General features: G+C 45.9%; 2 protein-coding genes across 2 annotated transcripts in view; one reads left to right on the top strand and one right to left on the bottom strand.

Moving 5' to 3' along the window:
- Positions 1-1,609, top strand: part of LOC140726636 (myelin-associated glycoprotein-like) — a 614,100-nt gene extending 612,491 nt beyond the window's left edge. Inside the window, 2 exon segments of the mRNA XM_073043299.1 lie at positions 1,312-1,371; positions 1,374-1,609. Coding sequence (XP_072899400.1) covers positions 1,312-1,371; positions 1,374-1,609 — 296 coding nt within the window.
- Positions 1,610-8,704: 7,095 nt separating this feature from the next.
- LOC140726691 (myelin-associated glycoprotein-like) overlaps positions 8,705-20,819 on the bottom strand; it is a 31,787-nt gene continuing 19,672 nt past the window's right edge. The window contains exons 5-10 of the mRNA XM_073043432.1: positions 19,556-19,837; positions 17,484-17,765; positions 16,387-16,680; positions 13,432-13,528; positions 9,645-9,726; positions 8,705-8,893 (exon numbers count right to left, since the gene is read on the bottom strand). Coding sequence (XP_072899533.1) covers positions 8,705-8,893; positions 9,645-9,726; positions 13,432-13,528; positions 16,387-16,680; positions 17,484-17,765; positions 19,556-19,837 — 1,226 coding nt within the window. The remainder of the gene's footprint in view (positions 8,894-9,644; positions 9,727-13,431; positions 13,529-16,386; positions 16,681-17,483; positions 17,766-19,555; positions 19,838-20,819) is intronic.

Below are 20,819 nucleotides of genomic sequence, written 5' to 3' on the forward strand. Positions count from 1 at the left end.
TGCAGAGGTACGCTGACCTCCATTTCGGATGTGTCCGCAGCCTCCGGCACCACCTCCCCTTTCCCGACCGTAACTGGAACTCGGATGCCTTGTGCCCTCCGGGTTGGGTTTTAACAGGACTGCCCGCCCCTTCGCAGGGGAAGAAGCCTCGAGATTTTTCTTGTTTCTCTTTGCCTTCCTACCTAAACCCACTCCTCACCTTCATCCGTGCTGCGCCCATCACCGACCTCCATCGCCACAGGCACGGGGAAAAGAAGTGGGGGTGGGAACAGAATGATGATGCAGCGGGGGAAGGCACAGCCACATCAGTTTATGCCTTCCTGATGGAGTTAGCAGCCTGGCGGTTACAAAATAGTCCAAACATATCGAAAATGGAATTCCTGTTCAATTTCTCAGATGCAACAATGCATTGAAGACCCATTTTTCAGAGCCATTAATTTGAAAGGGTGAGCCACTTCGCGAGATGTAAGTTCAGAGCCCGCATCCTCTGCATTCGACTGCGACCAACTTCTCGGAGCTGCAGTCTGACATGACGGTCACTATTCAGTCCGAAATTCGACAGCTACACAACTCTAAACCCAACGGGGCGCCAGGAACTAAACTCAAAAAGCAACAGTTCAGAGAGAGAGGGAAAATAGGAGTTATCCGTGGATAGGCTGGGATATCCGTCTGGTTTTAAATATACCCAGTGACGAGGCCTGGACAGCCATTGTGGCAATGAATTTCACAGACTCACCACCCTCTGGCTAAAGAAATGCTTCCTCATCTGCTTTCTACATGGACATCCCTCAATTCGGAGGCTGTTCCCTCTGGTTCTCGACCAAACGCACTATATGAAACATTATCTCCACATCCTCTCGACATAGGGTTACAATGTTCAATAGTTTCAATGAAATTCCCTCATTCATGTAAAATAGAAGCCCAGAGCCATCAAATGCTCCGCATACCCTCAAGACCACAAAGAACTATTTTCAACTCTCTTGTTCTGCAGACCCATCCCAACAGGCCCCACTCACTATTTAAAACTGATTTATGATCTTTTATCCTAAGAGAAAATCTGCAGATGCTGGAAATCCAAGCAAAACACACAAAGTTTTCAAGGAACTCAGCAGGACAGGCATTATCTATGGAAAACAAGTACAGTTGACATTTTGGCCAATTTTGCTGAAGGGTTTCAGCCTGAAACATCGACTGTAATTTTTCCCTTAGATGCTGCCAGGCCTACTGAGCGCCTCCAGCATTTTGTGTGTGTTGCTATGAACTTCTATTGCCTCAAAACTGTTGCACTGTTCACCATCCGTTTGTTTTTAGACACCCCACAGAATCTCTCAATCACTTCTACCAACAGCGTAAACAATTCCTGGGTGAATATCCTACATCAATCCTCTGCTCCGTCCAGAGTTTCCCAGTGTCTAATCTAACGTGGAGACATCTCGGTGTCACACTGAACACAAGTTCCAGTAATGAACTGTGGCTGGAATTTCCTCAGGTGACCCCCCAGCAGGCTGGAGTCTATCAGTGTGTGGCGGAGAATGAACACGGGACAGGGGAGAGGGTCATCATCCTCAGTGTGGAGTGTAAGTGGACATTGCCCAGCATTCGTCTCTAAACACAGATGTATCATTCCACATGGGAGGAGCAGGTATTCACCGGCCCCACTCACACACGTGTGATCACACAAAGAAATGTGATGTATGTTTATACACACACATCAGTACAATTACAGAAGCACACACAGATACATCACGTGCAACAAGTACACACTCAATTTACAGACATTCCCCTGAGATGCAGAAATGTGTTATCAGACTCAGATTTAAACCCACAGATTCCCCCCTCTCTTTGTTCTCAGTCTAATCCTCACTAATTGGGCAGTTTAAGTATCAAACTCATTTATTGTGCATAGGTAGTAAGGTCCCAATCACAAGCCCTTTCATAGTGAGGGGCTCCCTCATCACTCACCCTTTCATTGTGAGGTTCTCCCTCAGTACTGATTATTTCATAGTGAGGTTCTCCCTCGTGACTGGCCCTTTCATTGTAAGGTGCTCCCTTGTCACTGAGTCTTTCAGTGAGGTGCTCCTTCATCTGATCCTTTCACACAGAAGTGTTCCCTCTTCACTGAACCCTTCATATTAAAGTGCTCCCTCTTCCTTGACCATTTAATAGTGCACTGCTTCCTCCTCATTGATCTTTTATAGTGAGGTACATGAGTCAGGAGACATGAGGTCCAGGGAAATTTGGCTGCCTGAATTCAGAATTGGCTTGCTCACGGAAGGTGGTTGTAGATTGAGTGTATTCTGCCTGGAGGTCAGTAACCAGTGGTGTTCCACAGGTATGTGTTCTGAGACCCTGCTCTAAGTGAGTTTTATATCTGGGTTGGATTAGAAAGTGGAAGGGTGGATTATTAAGTTCGTAGAAACATGTTCAACGCAGAAAAGTGTGAAGCAATGTGTTTGAGAAGGTTGAACCTGAAGGTATATTACACGGTTAATGGTGTAATTCTTGGCAGTGTAGAGAAAGACAGGGATCTTGGGGTTCACCTCCATAGATCCTCAAGGCTGTGAATGAGGCTCTGGGTCCAAATGGGGAGGGGATGTCAGAGGAGGGAAGAGGTGTCACAGTGGGAATTGAGTGTTGGAATAGAATGGGAGAGGGAAAGGGAGGTAGGGATATCAGTGGGGAGAAGAGAATAGGTGTCTGGGTGGTGGGGGGAAAGGGTTCCAAGTAGAGAGGGAGGTGTGAAGAGAGAGTGAAGGGTCTGTTTGTGTGAGGAGTGGTGTGTTGTTGGAATGGGAAGGAGAGGGAGGAACAAATAGAGTAGGAGATGGAAAAGGTGTGTAGGGAAGTGAGGGGAGTGTGCAAATTATCTTTTCTACTCTGAGAGGTGGTTGTATGTCTCCAATTTCACAATGTGGCCCTCTCCATGGTCTCACAACAACAAATTTACACTCAGCCTCAGCAAGTCCAAGGAACTGACTGTGAACTTCAGGAAGGGGAAGTCGGGAGAACACACTCCAGTCCTCATCCTGGGGTCAGCTGTGGAAAGGCTTCAAGTTCCTGGGCATCAACATCACAGAGGATCTGTTCTGGATCCAACACATTGAATCAATCATGAAGGAGGCACGCCACTGGCTGTATTTCATTAGGAGTTTGAGGATGTTACTCTGTGCAGGTACCCAGTCTTTGACCTGCTCCTGTATCTGAAGATTTATGCGGATGGTCCCCTTGAGTTTCTGGACTCTGGGGATCCCCAGGATGTTGATGGTGGGGACTCAGCATCAGGATTGTCATTAAATCTCAACGGGAGGTTGATCTCTCCGGTTGCAGCGGGTAGTTGCCAGGGACTTGTATGGCAGAACATTATCTCCAGTTATCCATTCGTGTCTGAATGTGGAGCAACTCTGCTGGGGGATCTCAACGGGTTCAACAGCATCTATTTGTGGGGGTGGGGGAGGGATTGTGGAAGGACTTGTCAATGTTGGGACTGACAGTGAAGGTGAGAGAGTCAGTATCGAGGGTGAGTGGTGTGATGGTGTATTGGGAGAGATGATGAGAGAGGGTTTGGATGATGAGTGGAGTGCGCTGGTTAGGTGAGGGGGAGGTAGAATCAAAGTTCAGAGGAAACTTGAACATCTCCTCATATTTTCCCGGGCTCATTTACAACCCCAATGCAAATTCAATTTTCAGGTAACTCCATCAACTTCCAATCCCCCTCCTGTCTTTCTATTTTCTCCCCCTCCCCCACACCCTCACAGCCTTCCTTCACCCATCCACCCACCCGTTTCACTCTCTGACTCCATCCCCTCCTCTTCAATCTAATGCTGGTTCTGTTTGCCTTCTCCCTTCCCCTAATGTTTCCCATTATCACCTTTATTACTGATCTAGCACCTTGAATGTGCTGAAAATTGTAGCTACTCTCATGTAGTCTTGCAGAGAGTATTCAATTGCACTCCTGTGTCCGGTTAACAGTGGCTTTGGGTATCAGGAAGTGAGCGACTCACCACAGGGTAACAGTCCCAGACCAACCCCACCATATGTGGATGGTCGAGATGAGTGTCTGGTGATCACCCCCAGAATGTTCAGGGTACGGTAAGTGATGATGACCTCACCTTGAACATCCTGAGGGGCGTTGAATGTGGGGCCATCACTGAGGTAAGGGGTAGCAGGTCAGACTCTGTCTGGTTGTAGGTGGTCATTTCCTGGCATCACTTTGGACAAATGCCACTTGTCACCTGACAGTTTTGGGGAACACTCGGGTGCCATCCCTGTCCCGAATGGGGTTCAGCATCTAGGATGCTTGGAACTCAACTCATCTCTCTATAGACTGATGGGGTGAGTTCTAATCCACCTTCAGATTCTCCTGAATGGGCCTTTTGTACAAAGAACTCTTGATCTCCGAATGTTCCTCGCCATGGCCCTTCACTTTATTGTCTGCTTGCACTGCACTTTCTCAGCAGCTGTAGCATTTATTCTGCATTCTGTAATTGTTTTTTCTTTAATACTACCTTGATGTTCTGATGTATGGAATGATCTGAATGGCTGGCATGTAAATTAAGCTTTTCACTGTATCCTTGTACAATAATAAACCAGATACCAATTACAATCACAGTGCCATCGTGAAATTAGTAACCAGAACTTCAGTGCTCTCCTTCACGTCACTGACATAAACTGTAAAAAATAACATTTATTATTCACTCAGAGGAAGTGAGCTTCACAGGCTGAAATGGCATTTAATCCCCCATCCCTAATTGTCATTGAGAATGTGGTTGTGAGCTGCCTTCCCCCCCCACCCCCCAGGGGATTGACGGTGGAGGATGCCATGACAGCAATGCTACTCAATGTCAGAGAAATGGTTGAATTTCCCTTGTTGGATATCGTTACTGCCTGGCACTTAGATGGCAAATGACACGGGCACCACACATCAGCCCAGGCTGCGTGTTGTCCAGCGTTTGGCTGTGGACTGCTCCATTACCTGGGGAACTGTGAATGGTGAACACGGTGCATTTATCAGCTCTGACCCTCTGATGGATGGAAGGTCATTGATGAAGCAGTGAAGATGTTTGAGCCCAGGACACCATCCTGTGGAATCACTACGGGGACATCCTGTAACTGAGATGATTCATCTCGCACCACCGTGATGTGATGGACCATAAGGCCGAGCAGCAGAATTTTACCATTCAGCCCATCGTGTTTTTCCTTCATTCATTCATGGCTGATTTATTTTCCCTTTCTAACTCATTCTCCAACTTTTTTCCCATAACTTTTGACACGCTCACTAATTCAGTTCCAATTAATCTCCTTTTTAATTATACCCAATGACTTGGGCTCCACAGCCATCTGTGACAATGAATTCCATAAATTCACCACTGTATGGCTAAGGAAATTCCTCCTACTGTTCACTGTTCAAAAGGGTGTCCTTCTATTCCGAGGCTGAGCCCTCTGGTCCTAGACTCCCCCACGATTGCAAACATCATCTGCATGTCCACTCTCTCTCCCTTGGCCTTGTATGATTCTGAGCAGCGAGGATTCCAGTGTAACCAGGGCCCCTGATGCCACACTGGATCAAATGTGGCCCTGATGTCGGAGGTAGAGAATGCCACCTCACTCTTGTCTGTGTTTGGATCCCAGCTGTGATGAAGTCTGGAGAGGAGGTGACTTTAGCCAAACAGCTTCTGTGAGCAGGTTGTTGCCAAGCAACTGGCCGGGTTAGATGTGTCCTGTTCAGTGTGGATAGGATCTACTCAGTCAGTTTGTTGGATAGTTGCCAGTGATGTAGCTGCACTGGAACAGTCTGGCTAAGGAGGTGGCAGGCTCTGGATCACAGGGCATCAGTACCATTGCCAGAATGTCATCAGGAACCATGATCTTTCCTGTACCCAATGCCATCTGTTGATGATATTGTGGAGTCAACTAAATTGGCAGAAGACTGGTGTCTGTCATGCTGGGGACCACAGCAGCAGGGTGACATCGATCACCCATTAGGACTGTTGTCTATTGTGCTGGGGACCACTGCAGGAGGGTGAAGTAAATCACCTGCTAGGACGGGTGTCCATCGTGCCTGGGACCACTGCAGACAGACAAGGTGGATCACTTGCTCAGCCCTTCTGGCTGAAGGTTGCAGTAAATGCTTTAGCTTTTGCTTTGGCTCGGATGTGAAAATCAGAGGCTGCACACTGCCTTTTGTGGCACACCATTCATCACATCCTCCTCACCAGATTAGTTAGTCCTCTCCTTGCTTCCCGATATCCAGCCTATCTTGACATTATGTGTTATCTCCTGCAATAACCTTTGATGCCTCATCTCTGGAATTTAAAGCTTTGTTGGGACAACCTGTGGCAGAATTTCGGGCAGGGTTGCTGTCCAACTCTGTGCAGAGATAATGACACTGATCAAAGTGATCCAGAAATGGACAGTACTCAGGGTCCAGTCCCTTGGAAGTGATCAACCTTGCCTCTATCCCATGGTACAATTAATGCAACTCACCCATTTTTCCTCAAATTTCCAACCACAGCAACACCCTTTGTATGGGCCTGGACAACTTCAGACAACCTCTGTCCATCAATAAGCAATTGAAAACTCTCAGCATGAGGCAACATCTCTCAATGCTGTGATTAATCACACACCAATGGGCACGTTTACATGGAGTGCTGCCAAAAAAAACCCAGCATTCATCATCAAAGACTCCCTGCCTTCCAGTCCATTGATAAAAATATTTACTTTGACTTTGGCATTAAGGGCATCACACTGTGCCCAAAGCACCACATAAATTGGACCAGCTGTGGCTGAGAGAGAAAATGCATGAAATGCATGAGAGAAATGTTGGACTGAAGCATGTGTTCTGCTCCACTGAGCACATTTCAACAGAAGTTGTCCCAGGCAGGAATGTGCTCAGGCAGTGTGACATGTTGACATTAGAAACACGGACACAGGGAGCTGCATTGTCAAGGAGAGGAAGGAAATCCAATAGAAGCAAACAGTTCAGAGATGTAAAACTGATATACCTTTAATCCCACTCTTAATAAATGTAACATTAGACAAATCCTCCGTGGAACATGCACTCAGTGATTACTTTATTAGGGACATCCAATCATCTGACAGCAACTTCATGCTTAAAAGCATCCAGACATGGTCAAGAGGTTCATACCAAACATCAGAGTGGTGAAGAAATGTGATCTAAGTGACTGACTGGAATAATTGTTGGTGCCAGACAGGGTGGTTTGAGTACCTCAGACCCTGCTGATCTCCTGGGATTTTCATGTACAAAGGTCTCTAGAGTTTACAGCATGTGGTGTGAAAACAAACAAACAAAAAATAAAAACTGGTGAGCTGCAATTTTGTGGGAAAATGCCTTGTTAATGAGAGACTCAGAGAAGAATGGGCAGACTGATTCAGCTGACAGGAAGGCGACAGTAGCTCAAATAACCATAAGTTACAACAGTGGTGTGCAGAACAACATCTCTGAGTGGACAATAGGCCGAACCTTGAAGTGGGTGAGCTACAGTAGCAGAAAACCACATAACCCGTAATATCAGGCCAAGACTGTCTCCATTCCACTATTCAATGAATATGACTGATTATTGACCTGATCGTTACTTCCCTCCCCTAACCCCATTCCCGCCAATTCCATTAATATCCAACCATCAGTACTATCACTGAACATAGGTCCCGTCACCCCGCGAGTAGTCTCTCCTTCACAGGTAGCCCAGAGCTGGCTGCGATATTCCAACCGTCCAGGCACCTTCTGTGCAAGGAGAAACAGGTCAATGTTTCAGGACCGTGTATGATTTTGGCAAGATATCTCTGCCCTTGAACTTGTATCCCCATACAATTAAGGCCAATGCAGTATTTACTTTCCACAGGCCCAGTGTACCTGCATTGTAATCAGCAGCAATCTGTGCACAGTGAAGAGATTTGTCCCAAATGATATCAGAGCTGCAGAGTCTGGACCCACTCTGTATGTTACACCCACTCCACACCTCCACACGGTCTCGATCCTCCTCACAGACCAATTTATTCGGCCTCTGTCTGTGACTCCAACATGAGGTAACCTGGTGGAGGGACCTAGCAGCCCTCTGGGACAGTCCTAATTTATCCCCACAACCCCCCACCCCCAGGACTCAGATGTCTTGAAGTCTGCTCACTGATGTCACGTGGGGAATGTGGTAATCAGTCCACAGCAGCAAGGGTGACCCAAATCATCTCTAAGTAGACCGATGAATACCGGCCATGGCCCCCCACCCCTCAGCTGATGGGAACCAAGGTCATTCTTCCCAACAGTGATCCACTGTCAGAGGTTCCTCCTTACCTCTCCTCCCACAAAGCAACGCTCCCTCCTCCCCATCCTTTCCACAAAGTAGCACACCTTCTTCACCATCCCTCCCACTGTACTCCCCCCTGAATAGCTCCCCCCACTCTTGAGTGGCATTCCCTGAGCGATTCTATCTCTTCACTGTGCACCCAGCACAGTGACGTAAACAGAAGCAATGTGATTTTATTTGTCTGAATCAGCAAGTCTCCAGTTTCCCTTGATATGAATGAACATGATTAGAAAGTAGGTGGTAACCTGGGTCTGTGGGACCCAGTGCTCTGTGGGATCCTGCTGTGTAGTAGGCTGCAATGTTCCCTACAGCACTGGCCATCTCCCGGAGAACCAGGAAGCTCTCTCCCCAACCTCCCCCCCTCCGCCCACCAGCGCTGCGAACCCTCAGGCTGGCCTGATTGACTGGAAGTGCAAAGGTGCGTAAACGACCGTCTCCCCCCTGCGAACAGGACCCCCACTGCCAGGCAGTTCCCGCAGGCTGGCGTACACCGGGTCACACTCCTCCCCCTCTCCAATGGGAGTTACTCGTGAAACTTCCTGTGAGATCTGGCTCGTCCTCTGCCTCTCCGTGTCCTGGGGCAGAAATAAAAGCAAATCTCAATTCTTCATCAAACACCATTGAACTGCTCACACCCCATCACGAAACTAATTCCACAACCTCTGGATTTACTTCCAAGGACTCTACAACTCAGTCTCTCAATATTTATTACTTATTTGTTTATTGTCACTTGTTAGTTTCTATTTGCAGAGTGTTGTCTTTCGCACATTAGCTGTTTGCATCAATGATGTGTGGAGATTTAATTGATTCTGTTTGTTTTCTTAGTTTTTATTATGAAAGCCCGCAAGAAAATGAATCTCAGGATAGAATGTGGTGTACTTTGATAATAAATCTACTCTGAGCTTTGAAGACCGAGGACGATGATATTTAAATGCTGCGAACACTGACTAGTGAATAACAGGCGAGAACTCTTTTGTGTGCACAGTCCTCTCGTTATTAACCCCTCCCCTCCCTCATCTCTTCTCTTTCAGTTACTTTTTCAACTTGCAGTTTTCTGCGTCTCTCATCTTTGTCTTTTTGATTCATTCACTCTCTTGTTTCTCTTTCTCTCTTTCCATCTCTGTCTCTCCATCTCCCATCCCTGCCTTTCCGCCCATCTCTCGCTCACCTTCCCTCCTTCTCATTAACTCACCCATCCTCCTAAACCCCAAACCATGGCAGTCTGTGAGCATTGCCCCATAGTGCGACACTCCCCCCTCAATGTCCCTCCCGCAGCGCTGTGCTCCCGGTGTCCTGACCTTTACTGGACTGAGCTCTGACCTGTACCTGAGGTGTGGTCAAGTGTGCAGTGGAGCTGACGGTCGTGTCCAGGGTCTCCGAGGCCTTCTCCTTGGTCCGTGCATCCCGTCTGGAACAGCAGAAGTTTGGCCAAGGGTTACAGAACATCAAGAGTGTCAGCTTAATCCACACCCTGATCCCACCTCACTGTGACATCCAGACCGTCTGATACAACATCCTCCACTGAGGCTGTGAAGTGGCACCACTCTGCCTTCCCCCCTCCCTTCTCCCCTCTTTCCCCACCTCCTCCCTTCCCTTCTCCCAACCCTCCTCCTCCCCACTTCCCCTTTCCCATCACCTCCCATAACCCTCCTCCACCCATGAGAGACAGATAGAGAAAATATATCTGAAAGTTTAATAGTGTTCATCTTCGTTTGGACGTCTCTCCTGTGGTGCTGACAACTGAGCGCTGTGTGACCACGGGATGACAAGGACCAGACTAGAAGGCAGGGAATTCCCAGTCTCCCTCATTGTGCTTTTGGATTTGGAGCTCTCTTTGCAGAAGTATTCACCCATTATAATATGACACACCATATGATGACTGGTCCAGCCTATTGGTTTCAGAAGTCACATAATTAGTTAAGTGGAGATCTGTTTTTGGAGACCTATGTATGGTCAAGCTGTTTCAGTTGATTGTAGTATACAGTGTCTCCAATACGTATTCACCCCCACCCCCAGAAGTTTTCTTGTTCTATTGTTTTTCAATATTGAATCACTTGGATTTAATTTGTCTTTCCTGACACTGATCAATAAAAAAAGACTTTCGTGTCAAGGTGAAAACAGATCTCGACAAAATTACAAATACAACACACAAAATAACTGATTGCATAAATATTCATTCCCCCCCTTTAAAATGACCACCAAATCATCATTGTTGCCACCAACAGGTTCCAGCAGTCACATAATTAGTTATATGGAGATCTGCTTTTGGAATCCTGTGTACGGTGAAAGTGTTTCAATTGATTGTAGTAAAAATACACCTGTATCTGGAAGCTCCAACTGCTGGTGAGTCAGTATCCTGGCAAAAACTACTCCATGAAGACAAGGGAACACTCCAAGCAACTTTGTGACAATGTTATTGAACAACAAAATATAAAAGAAGTTGGATAAAAGAACACTTCCATGTCACTGAATATCCTTTGGAGAACAGTTAAGTTAATCATCAAGAAATGGAAAGGATATGGCACAGCTGTAAATCTGCCTCAGCAGACCATCCTCAAAAACCTGAGTGACTGTGCAAGAAGGGGACTAGTGAGGAAGGCCACCAAGAGACCTGTGACAACTCTGGAGGAGTTGCAAGCTTCAGTGGCTGAGATGGGAGAGACTGTGCAAACAACAACTGTTGCCCGGGTGCTTCACCAGTCCCAGCTTTATGGGAGAGTGGAAAAGAGAAAGCTACTGTTGAGAAAAGCTTACATGAAATCTCAGCTAGAGTTGGCCAGAAGGCATGTGGGAGTCTCTGAAGTCAGCTGGAAGAAGGTTCTATGGCAGATTGAAACCAAAGTGAGCTTGTTGGCCATCAGACTAAACACTATGTTTGGCGTAAGTCAAAAACCACATCAGAAAGCACCATCCCTACCATGAAACATGGTGGTGGCTGCAACACGCTGAGGGGATGCTTCACTGCAGCAAGCCCTGCAAGGCTTGTGAAGGTAGAGGGTAAAATGAATGCAGCAAAATACAGGAAAATTGATTTCCCAGGACAACTGGGACTTGGGAGAAGATTTGTTTTCCAGCAAGACAATGACCTCAAGCATAAAGCCAAACCCACACAGGAATGACTTAAAAGCAACATATGTAATGTCCTGGAGGGGCCAAGTCAGAGTCCAGACCTCAATCCACTTGAGAGTTTGTGACTGGACTAGAAAAGGAATTTTCACTCACAACCTCCATGCAATCTTACAGTTGTTTACCTTTCACTGCAAGGACGTTACTTTACTCATTAACATTCCTAAGGAGACAGCAGGAGTGGCCTGATTTGATGGACATGGTCATTTTAAGTTGATGGATGGCTGATACCCCATCAATGGGGATAAAAGACAGGTGTGGGAAGACACCCCTCAGACACACCAGTGGACACTGACCGAGTGTTGTGCACCCACAGGAAGGTGGGGGCTTCGAGGACCGAATCAGGAGATTGGTCAATAAAGCTCTCAGTGTGACGGCAGGGCCGGTGGGGACTTGTGTGTGTGTCCATTCATGCCAGAGTGACGAGTCCACTACAGAAGAACGGTCTGGCTGAGAACGGAGGGGTCATAACCGAATGACCACAACGGTACGACGGAATCAGAATACAACAGAAGGTTTGCTGGCTGCAGCTGCTCAATCTCTCTCTCTCTCTCTCTCTCTCTCTCTCTCCAACAAACTACAATACAACAACCACATCTACCTCAGCACACATGAACTGAACTGAACTCTATATTCTCTTATGACAATTCATTTACTCCTAGACATTGATAGAACTTGTTTATTATTGCTTATTATTCCTACACTTCTATGTTTATTATTGCTAACTTGTTTTATATGTATATTTGCATTTTTGATATTGTATTGCTTAGGTTACTAATAAACACCTTTAGTTTTCGGTACCACCAGACTCCAACGGATTCTTCTATTTCTGCTGGTCTGTAAACCCAGTTACGGGGTACGTAACAATAGAGACGTATCCTCACAGACTCAAGACTGTAATTGCTGCCAAAGGTGCATCGACTAAATACTGAATAGAAGGGAATGAATACTTAAGTAATCATTTATTTTGTGTTCTACATCTGTAATTAATTTAGATCACTTAGTAAAGTTCTGTTTTCATTTTGACACGTAACAGTCTTTCTGTTGATCAGTGTCAAAAAAGGCCAAATTAAATCTACTGTGAATCAATGTTGTAAAACAATAAAACATGAAAACTTCCAAGGAGGGGAAAATACTTTTTTATAAGAAATGTATACAACCAGTATGTAGGATGTAACAATGAATGTGAATGATTGTTAGTTGCTAATCAGTAGGGGAGACAAGGACTGGAACAGATGCAGACCCGGTGAAACAGTCACCCACAGGCAGACAGCAAAGGGTAGGATATGAACAGAAGCTGAATATTCCTCACCTACAATTTCACCTGGCCCCACAACACCAACTCTTTTGTCAAGAAAGCACAGCATGGCTCCATTTCCAAAAGAGATTGAGGCATGCAAGGTTACATCCTCCTTCTATTCTAACTAATTTTTAACAGGAGCACCATTGAGAGTATCCTGACCAGCTGCATCACTATCTGGTATGGCAATGGAAAAGTATCTGACCACAAGACCCGACAAAGGATTACAAGGGCTGCTGAGATGATCATCGGGGTATCTCTTCCACCCATCCAAGATGTTAACCAGGACCCTTAGGATTGTCAAGGATCCCTCCCATCCGTCTCACAATCTCTTTCACCATCTTTATCCCCCCACAGCACCCCACCATTAGGCAGGAGAAACCGTGGCATTATGAGAAGGACTGTGAGGATGGGAAACAGTTTCTTCCCCACTACTGAACACCCTGTCACCATCCAGATCTCATCACTTATGAAGTATCGTAAATGCACCTTATGATCATTGTCAATCTTATAGAATATACTTTACTATTTGTTAACTTATTTGTGGTAATGTTGTTTTATGCTTATTGTGTGCTATATGCACTGTGCTGTGTACCCTGGTCCAGGGAACTTTGTTTCATTTGACTGTATAAATGTATACATTTGAAATGACAATAAAACTGAACTTGATCGTTCATCTGGACGTACTTCGGGATGTACCTGGAGATGAAGAACCCAGCCAGTAGCATACCGAGAATGACATTGCTCGTGAGTAACACTGTGATCCAAACAGCAGAGACCCCACCTGTAACATCAAGCAACAGGACAGCTTCAGAATAGTCCACTCAGCACCATCATGGTCACTAGCCTCTTTAGCAGCTCGGTCATCTTCAAAAGTTGATGCCTCAAAACAGCATCGTTATAGAACCCCCCACCCCCCTCCACCCAGGATATGTCTTCTTCACATTGCTACCATCAAGGAGGAAATACACACAAAGTACACTGCAGATGCTGTGGTCAAATCAACACATACAACAAGCTGGAGGAACTCAGCAGGTCGGGCAGCATCCGTGCAAACGAGGAGTCAATGTGTCAGGCTGAGACCCTTCGTGAGTCCTGACAAAGGGTCTCGGCCCAAAACGTTGACTCCTCGTTTCCATAGATGCTGCCCAACCTGCTGAGATCCTCCAGCTTGTTGTACGTGTTAAGGAGGAAGTACATTCTGAAGACAGATGCTCATGTGTGAGGAACAGCCTCACTGCCACTGCCTCATGCTTCTTTGTTCTCTCTCTGCACAACTTATTTAATCTAATTTACTTTTTATCATATATATTGTGCCTATAAAAAGTATTCATGTTTTATTGTTTTACAACACTGAATCACTGTGGATTTAATTTGGCTTTTTTGACAATAATAAGCAGAAAAAGACTCTTTCATGGAAAATGAAGACAGATCTCTGCAAAGTGATCTAACAAAATTGCAAATTCAAAACACAAAATAATTGATTGCATAAGTCACCCTTCTTGAACATGGCACACCAAATCATCACGGGTGCAGCCATTTGGTTTTAGAAATCACATAATTAGTTAAATGGAGATTTATTTTTGGAGACCCATGTACAGTCAAGGTTGTGGTAAAAATGCGCATGTGCTGGGGAGGTCCACCTGCTTGTGAGCCAGTGGGCTGGCAAAAACTACACCATGAAGTCAAAAGAATACTCCAAGCAACTCCCTGAAAGGATTATTGAAAAGTACAAATCAGGAGTAGAATACAAGAAAATTTCCAAGTCACTGACTATCCCTTGGAGAACAGTTAAGTCAATCATCGAGAAATGGAAAGAATATGGCACAGCTGTAAATCTGCCTGGAGCAGGATGTCTTCAAAAAGTGAGTAACCATGAAAGAAGAAGAGTAGTGAGGGAGGCCATCAAGAGACCTATGACAACTCTGGAGGAGTTACAAGCTTCAGTGGCTAAGATAGGAGAGATTGTACATACAACAACTGTTGCCCGGGTACTTCACCAGTTTCAGCATATGGGAGAGTGGCAAACAAAGGCCACTGTTGAAAAGAAACTCACATGAAATCACAGCTAGAGATTGCTGGAAGGCATGTGGGAGACTCTGAAGTCAGGTAGAAGATGGTTCTGTGGTCTGACTAAACCAAAATTGATTAATTTGGCCATCAGAATCAACGCTATGTTTAGCTTAAGTCAAACACCACACATCATCAAAATACACCATCCCCATGGCAGTGCCTGCATCACGCTGTGGGGATGCTTCACTGCAGCAGGCCCTGGTAGGTTTGGAAGGTAGAGGGTAAAATCATTGAAGCAAAGTACAAGGGAATCCTGTTGGAAAACCTGATGCAGTCTGCTAGAGAACTGGGACTGGGGAAAAATTTTCTGTTCCAGCAAGACAAAGACCCAAGCTTAAAGCCAAAGCTACACAGGAATGGCTTAAAAACAACAATGTTCATGTCCTGTTGTGGCAAAGTCACAGTATGGACCTCAATCTAATTGAGAATTTATGGCTGGACTGGAAAAAGGCAGTACAATTGCGATCCACATGAAGTCTGATAGAGCAAGAGCAGTTTTGTAAAGAAGAACAGGGAAAAATTGCAGTGTTTAGATGTGCAGAGCTGAAAGAGACCGATACACACAGACTAAAGGCTGTAATTGCTACCAAAGGTGCATCTACTAAATACTAACTTGAAGGGGGTGAATCACTTATGCAATCACTTATTTTGTGTTTTATATTTGTAACTAATATACATTACTTTGCAGAGATCCATTTTCACTTTGACACATAAGTCTTTTTCTGTTGATTAGTGTCAAAAAAGCCAAATTAAATCCACTGTGATTCAATATTGTAAAATAATAAAGCATGAAAATTTTCAAGGGGTGAATACTTTTTATAGGCGCTGTATATAGTTCTCTTTGTAATTTATAGATATTGTACTGTACATTGCCATGTAATCTTGCTGCAGAACAACACATTTGACAGCATGTGCCGGTGATATTGAACCTGATTCTGATTCTGATTCTAATGTAATATCCAGGATATTTGGGTTTTCAGTGCCAATATTTTGCAGGAGAGAGAGATGCATGTGTTCCTTCCTGATTTTACTTGGGCGTTGTCTTAGCACATTGAGGGAAATGGCTAAGTCCTGGATAAAGGCAGTGGGGTCTTAAAGGAGAGTGGAGATCGCGATTCCCATCTCACTAGCACACTTCACCATCCCAATGTGTTGCTCACCTTGTGATGTATGGTTGTCATCTGCTCCCGTGTGTTCCTTCCTGATTTTACTTGGGCTTTGTCCTTCGCACATTGAGAGAAAAACCTAAATCCTTGGATGAAGGCAGTGGGGTCTTAAAGGAGATGGGAGAGTGTGATTCCCATTTCACCATCCCAATGTGATCTGGTCCCAAGGGAAGCAGGGCAGCAGTCTGTACACAGCAAGATCCCATGACTAGCAATGTGATGATAACCATTGGTGGGGTCGGGATGCTGGCGTAAACTCCCATCTGCCTGTGCAATTTTCCCCATCCCACCGGAAGGGAAGGTGGACTTTGCTCAGGGGGAGCCCGAGTGGAGGTCGGTGAGAATTGCTAAGGTTAAAGCTGCACTCTGCTGAGTGGAGAATACTCCTCAGAGATATCCTCACCTGTCATCCACAGGGAAACTGTGAACATGACCTCTCCATGCTGGTTTCGGACAGTACAGAAGGCGGTCACATTCGCATCTCCCTCGCCTACACCCAAGGTCAGCGAGCCAGTCACCAGTTGCCCGTCTGCCACCTGCCACGTCTGGAAACGACCGTGCGTCTGGTTCCCGCTGAGGTTGGCGAGGGGGAGATGCCAGGTGAGCTCTCCGGGTGGGTTTGATCTGGCCGCACACACACATGAGATGACCTCGGGAGTCCGAGTGCATCCTGAGTCCCGAGAAATCTCAGGCTTATCTGGGAAGAAACAGGCAGGAGATGTTGGTAGCACTGATATATTGTAATATTGTAATTGTAATATATTGTTATTCTGAAGCCTCAACTGTCCTCTGCTGGTCACCCCCTTTCCATTCTCTGTAAACTGAGCCTGTCTCCATTTTGATGCGTTGGATCCCCCTCCTCCACATTCAGAGATGCTCTTCTGCATATCACTGCTGTAACGTGTGATTGTTTGAGTTACTGTCGCCTTGCTGTCAGATTGAATCAGTCTGGCTATTCTCCTCTGACCTCTCTCATTAACAAAGTGCTTTCGCCCGCAGAACTGCCACTCAATGGATTTTTTCTGTTTGTTTTTCATACCATTCTCTGTAAACTCTCAAGACTATTGTGCGTGGAAATTCCAGAGAATTAGCAGATCCTGAAATCATCAGGCTCTTGAACAAAAGGGGATAGCTACACTCATTTAAGGCCTCTGGATACTGTGATTTCATGCTCTTTATTTATAATGAGTTATTTATATCTGCATTTGCAGTTTGCTTACAGTTAACAGTTACTGTTCTATGGATTTCCTAAGTATGCCTGCAGAGAATGGTTGAAGTGACTTTGATCATATTTTTCCCCATTCCAATATTTGCTCTGAACAACATCGGACTCTCTTAACCATTTCTGCATGATTTTATGCCACCGCATGATTCACTGATTAGATATTTGCATTAACGAGCAGGTGTACAGGTACTACTGAGTGTGCATTGTGTTTCGAAAGAAAAATGCTCCACTGACTTTGCATTTGTTCTTAGAGATGTAGCAATGCATCCACTTACACTCCACACTGAGGGTGATGGCCCTCTCCGCTGTCCCGTGTTCATTCTCCGCCACACACTGATAGACTCCGGCCTGCTGGGGTGTCACCTGAGGAAACTCCAGCCACAGTTCGTTGCTGGAACTTGTTGTGTTCAGTGTGACACCGAGATGTCTCCACGTTAGATTAGACACTGGGAAACTCTGGACGGAGCAGAGGATCGATGTAGGAATCCCTTCCTTCATATTCACCCAGGAACTGTTCGCATTATTGGGAGAAGTGATTGAGAGATTCTGTGGGGCATCTAATAAAGACAAATAAAGAGTTAATTATGAGAACACATGGTGTACAACAAGATTCCACGTTTCAACCACCTGAATGATTTCTACAATCAATTCCATTCCACCTTTGCAATGCGTTCAAATGTACATTGAATGTGGAAAAGTACAGCTCAGGAACAGTCCCTGTGGCTCATGATGTTATGGTAAGAGAGTGATTCTAGAAATCAAATCCCTAACTGAGCTAACCTATTCTGCCTACAAAATGTCCATATCCCTCCATTCCCTGCACATTCTTATGCCTATCTTTGTGCCTTTGAAACACCTCTACCTTCACCCCCGCCCAACAAAACATTATATGCTTCCTCAGCTCGCTGTATAAGAAGGAAACTTGTCCTGTGAATCTTCTTTGTATTTATGCCTTCTCACCTTCAACGCATCCTCACAACTTCTCCAATCTGTCGGAAGCTTCTAAACAGCGACTCTTCTTAAGCTCAGCCATTTCGGGGTAGATGTGGGACACCGGAGAAATGGGTGGGGTGAGGGAGGTTGGGTTTGTGGGATATCAGTGTCAGTTCATTCTTCCTGTTGGTCAGCCTTGCTCACCCCCGTGTTAGGTAAAGTGGGGAGTGATGGGTTACATGGGGAAGTGCTGAAGGTCTCAGGGGAGGGCACAGCAATATAACCAGGGTCCCGTGTCTGGTGTTTGTGGCACTTGATATTCCATGAAAATCAAGCTGAGCACAGAAGATCAGACAGAGCGAGAGCAGGTGATGCAGGTGGGATCAACCTGTCCCACAGTAAGGGCCAAGGTGTGTGTGTGTGTGTGTGTGTGTGTGTGTGTGTGTGTGTGTGTGTGTGTGTGTGTGTGTGTGTGTGTTGCGCACCTGAATGAATCCTGTACGATTCTCTCTCTCACTCTCTCTCTCTCTCTGTGGGGCTGTGTTTGTGTGTTCATGTCTACGAACATGTATCTTGGAATCACGTGAGGGCCCGCTTACATTGAAATGTAAATCCATGTTTGTGTGCCTTTTTAACACCTATACGAGGTCTGACAACAACTTATTTCCAAGGTCACAGGTTCTTGAACCCACCCACATTGTTTTATTTATTTTGTAGATTAAATGTATGTTAATTTGAGATTATGTTAATTCATGTTCATCGTGTCTGTATTGAAACTCCGCTGTTGCTGCGAGAAACTCGTTTTCACGGCATTGATACCCCGTGACGGTCCGTGACAATAAACAAACTATAATATAGTCTCTCTCGCACATGCGTGTTTGAGACAAGTGAGTACATGGTCACATGTTGCTGTGTGTGTCATCACGTGATTGTGTGCCTTGTATATCATTGGCTTCACTGAGGGAATGAGCTGGAGGGAGGAGTGAGAGAGAGGGGAGTAAGGGAGTGTGCTGAAGGAGGGGATGGAATGATGTGTGGGCAATAATTGAGGGTCGAGGGGAAATGGTTAATGCAGGGGGAGTGAAAGAAACTGAGAGCAAAGAGAGAGGGTGAGGGGGAACGTGTCAGCATAAATCTGTGTCTGATATCTTGGAGGCAGGTCTGTAAATTGAGTGTGTACTTGCACGTGTTGTATATATGTGTGCTTCTGCAGTTGTAATCAAGTGTGTGTACGCATCACATTTCCTTGTGTGATCACACACGCGTGGAGCTGGTGTAATTGTCCCCTGATTAGGTTAGGATTAAACTAGGGAATTGCGGGGCGGTGTGGCTTGAAGTCCTGGAGGGCCTTTTCAGCGCCGTATCTCAATAAATAGATTTAGAGAGAACTGTTGGGCGATGTCCACATACTCACATTCCACAGTGAGGGTCACTGCCCTCTCCGCTGTCCCGTGTTTATTCTCTGCCACACACTGATAGACTCCGGCCTGCTGGGGTGTCACTTGAGGAAAGACCAGCCACAGCTTGTTGCTGGAACTTGTTGTGTTCAGTGTGACCCCGAGATGTCTCCACCTCAGGTTCGATGCTGGGAAACTCTGGACGGAGCAGAGGATCGATGTAGGAATCCCTTCCTTCATACTCACCCAGGAATTGTTCACGCTGTTGGTAGAAGTGATTGAGAAATTCTGTGGGGCGTCTAAAGACAAACAGATGGTTAACAATGCAAAAGATGATAAATCAGTTTTAAAAGTGAGCGGAGCCTGTCGGGACGTTTGCGGAGCAAGAGATCACGGAGTGAGTTGGAGGCAGGTCTCTGTGGGCTTGCGCGTATGAGGAGTGTTTGATGGCTCTGGGCCGATACTCACTGGAGTTTACAAGAATGAGGGGGAATCTCATTGGAACTTAATGAATATTGAAAGCCTATACTGGGAGGATGTGGAGATAATGTTTCCTGTAGTGTGCAGGTCGAGGACCAGAGGGAACAACTTCAGAATAGAGGGATGTCCATGTGGAAAGCAGATGAGGAGACAATTCTTTAGCCAGAGGGTGGTGAATCTGTGTAAGTCATTGCCACAGTCGGCTGTGGAGGACAAGTCATTGGGTATATTTAAAACGGAGGTTAATAGCTTCTTGCTTAGGGTGTCAAATACTGTGGGAGAAGACAAGAAAACGGGGTTGAAGGGGTTAACAAATCAGCCATGATGGAATTTCCGTGGCAGAGCCGATGGGCCGAGTGGCCTAATTGTGCTCCTATGTCACATGGTCCATGGTCCAAATACCTCGCCACAAACTCACAGCCAAGGACAGCCCCGCACTGATTACGGTGTTGTCCAGTCTGAAGGGCAGAAACGGGGGCTCATGCGATATCCAAGAGACAATGATGAGGGAGCGATGTGGACAAAGATGCAGTGCGGAGCATCATCAATGGATTGTTGTCACACAGAGGGAGCGCCGCACTGTCAGAGGGACGACACTGTGGGAGGGACAGTACTGATGGAGGCTCACACTGTGGGAGAGGCGATACTGGGGAAAATCACACTGCAGGAGGTGAAATACTAAGGAAAAGTTACACTGTTGGAGGAGTATACTGAGGAAGTATACTACTGTGGGAGGGGCGATACTGAAGAAGAGTCACGCTGTTAGAGATCTCTCTCCTAAATGTTGAAAACAGCGGTAAA

The sequence above is a fragment of the Hemitrygon akajei genome, chromosome 1 (genome assembly GCF_048418815.1).
Source record: "Hemitrygon akajei chromosome 1, sHemAka1.3, whole genome shotgun sequence".
In the NCBI taxonomy this organism is placed as follows: domain Eukaryota; kingdom Metazoa; phylum Chordata; class Chondrichthyes; order Myliobatiformes; family Dasyatidae; genus Hemitrygon; species Hemitrygon akajei.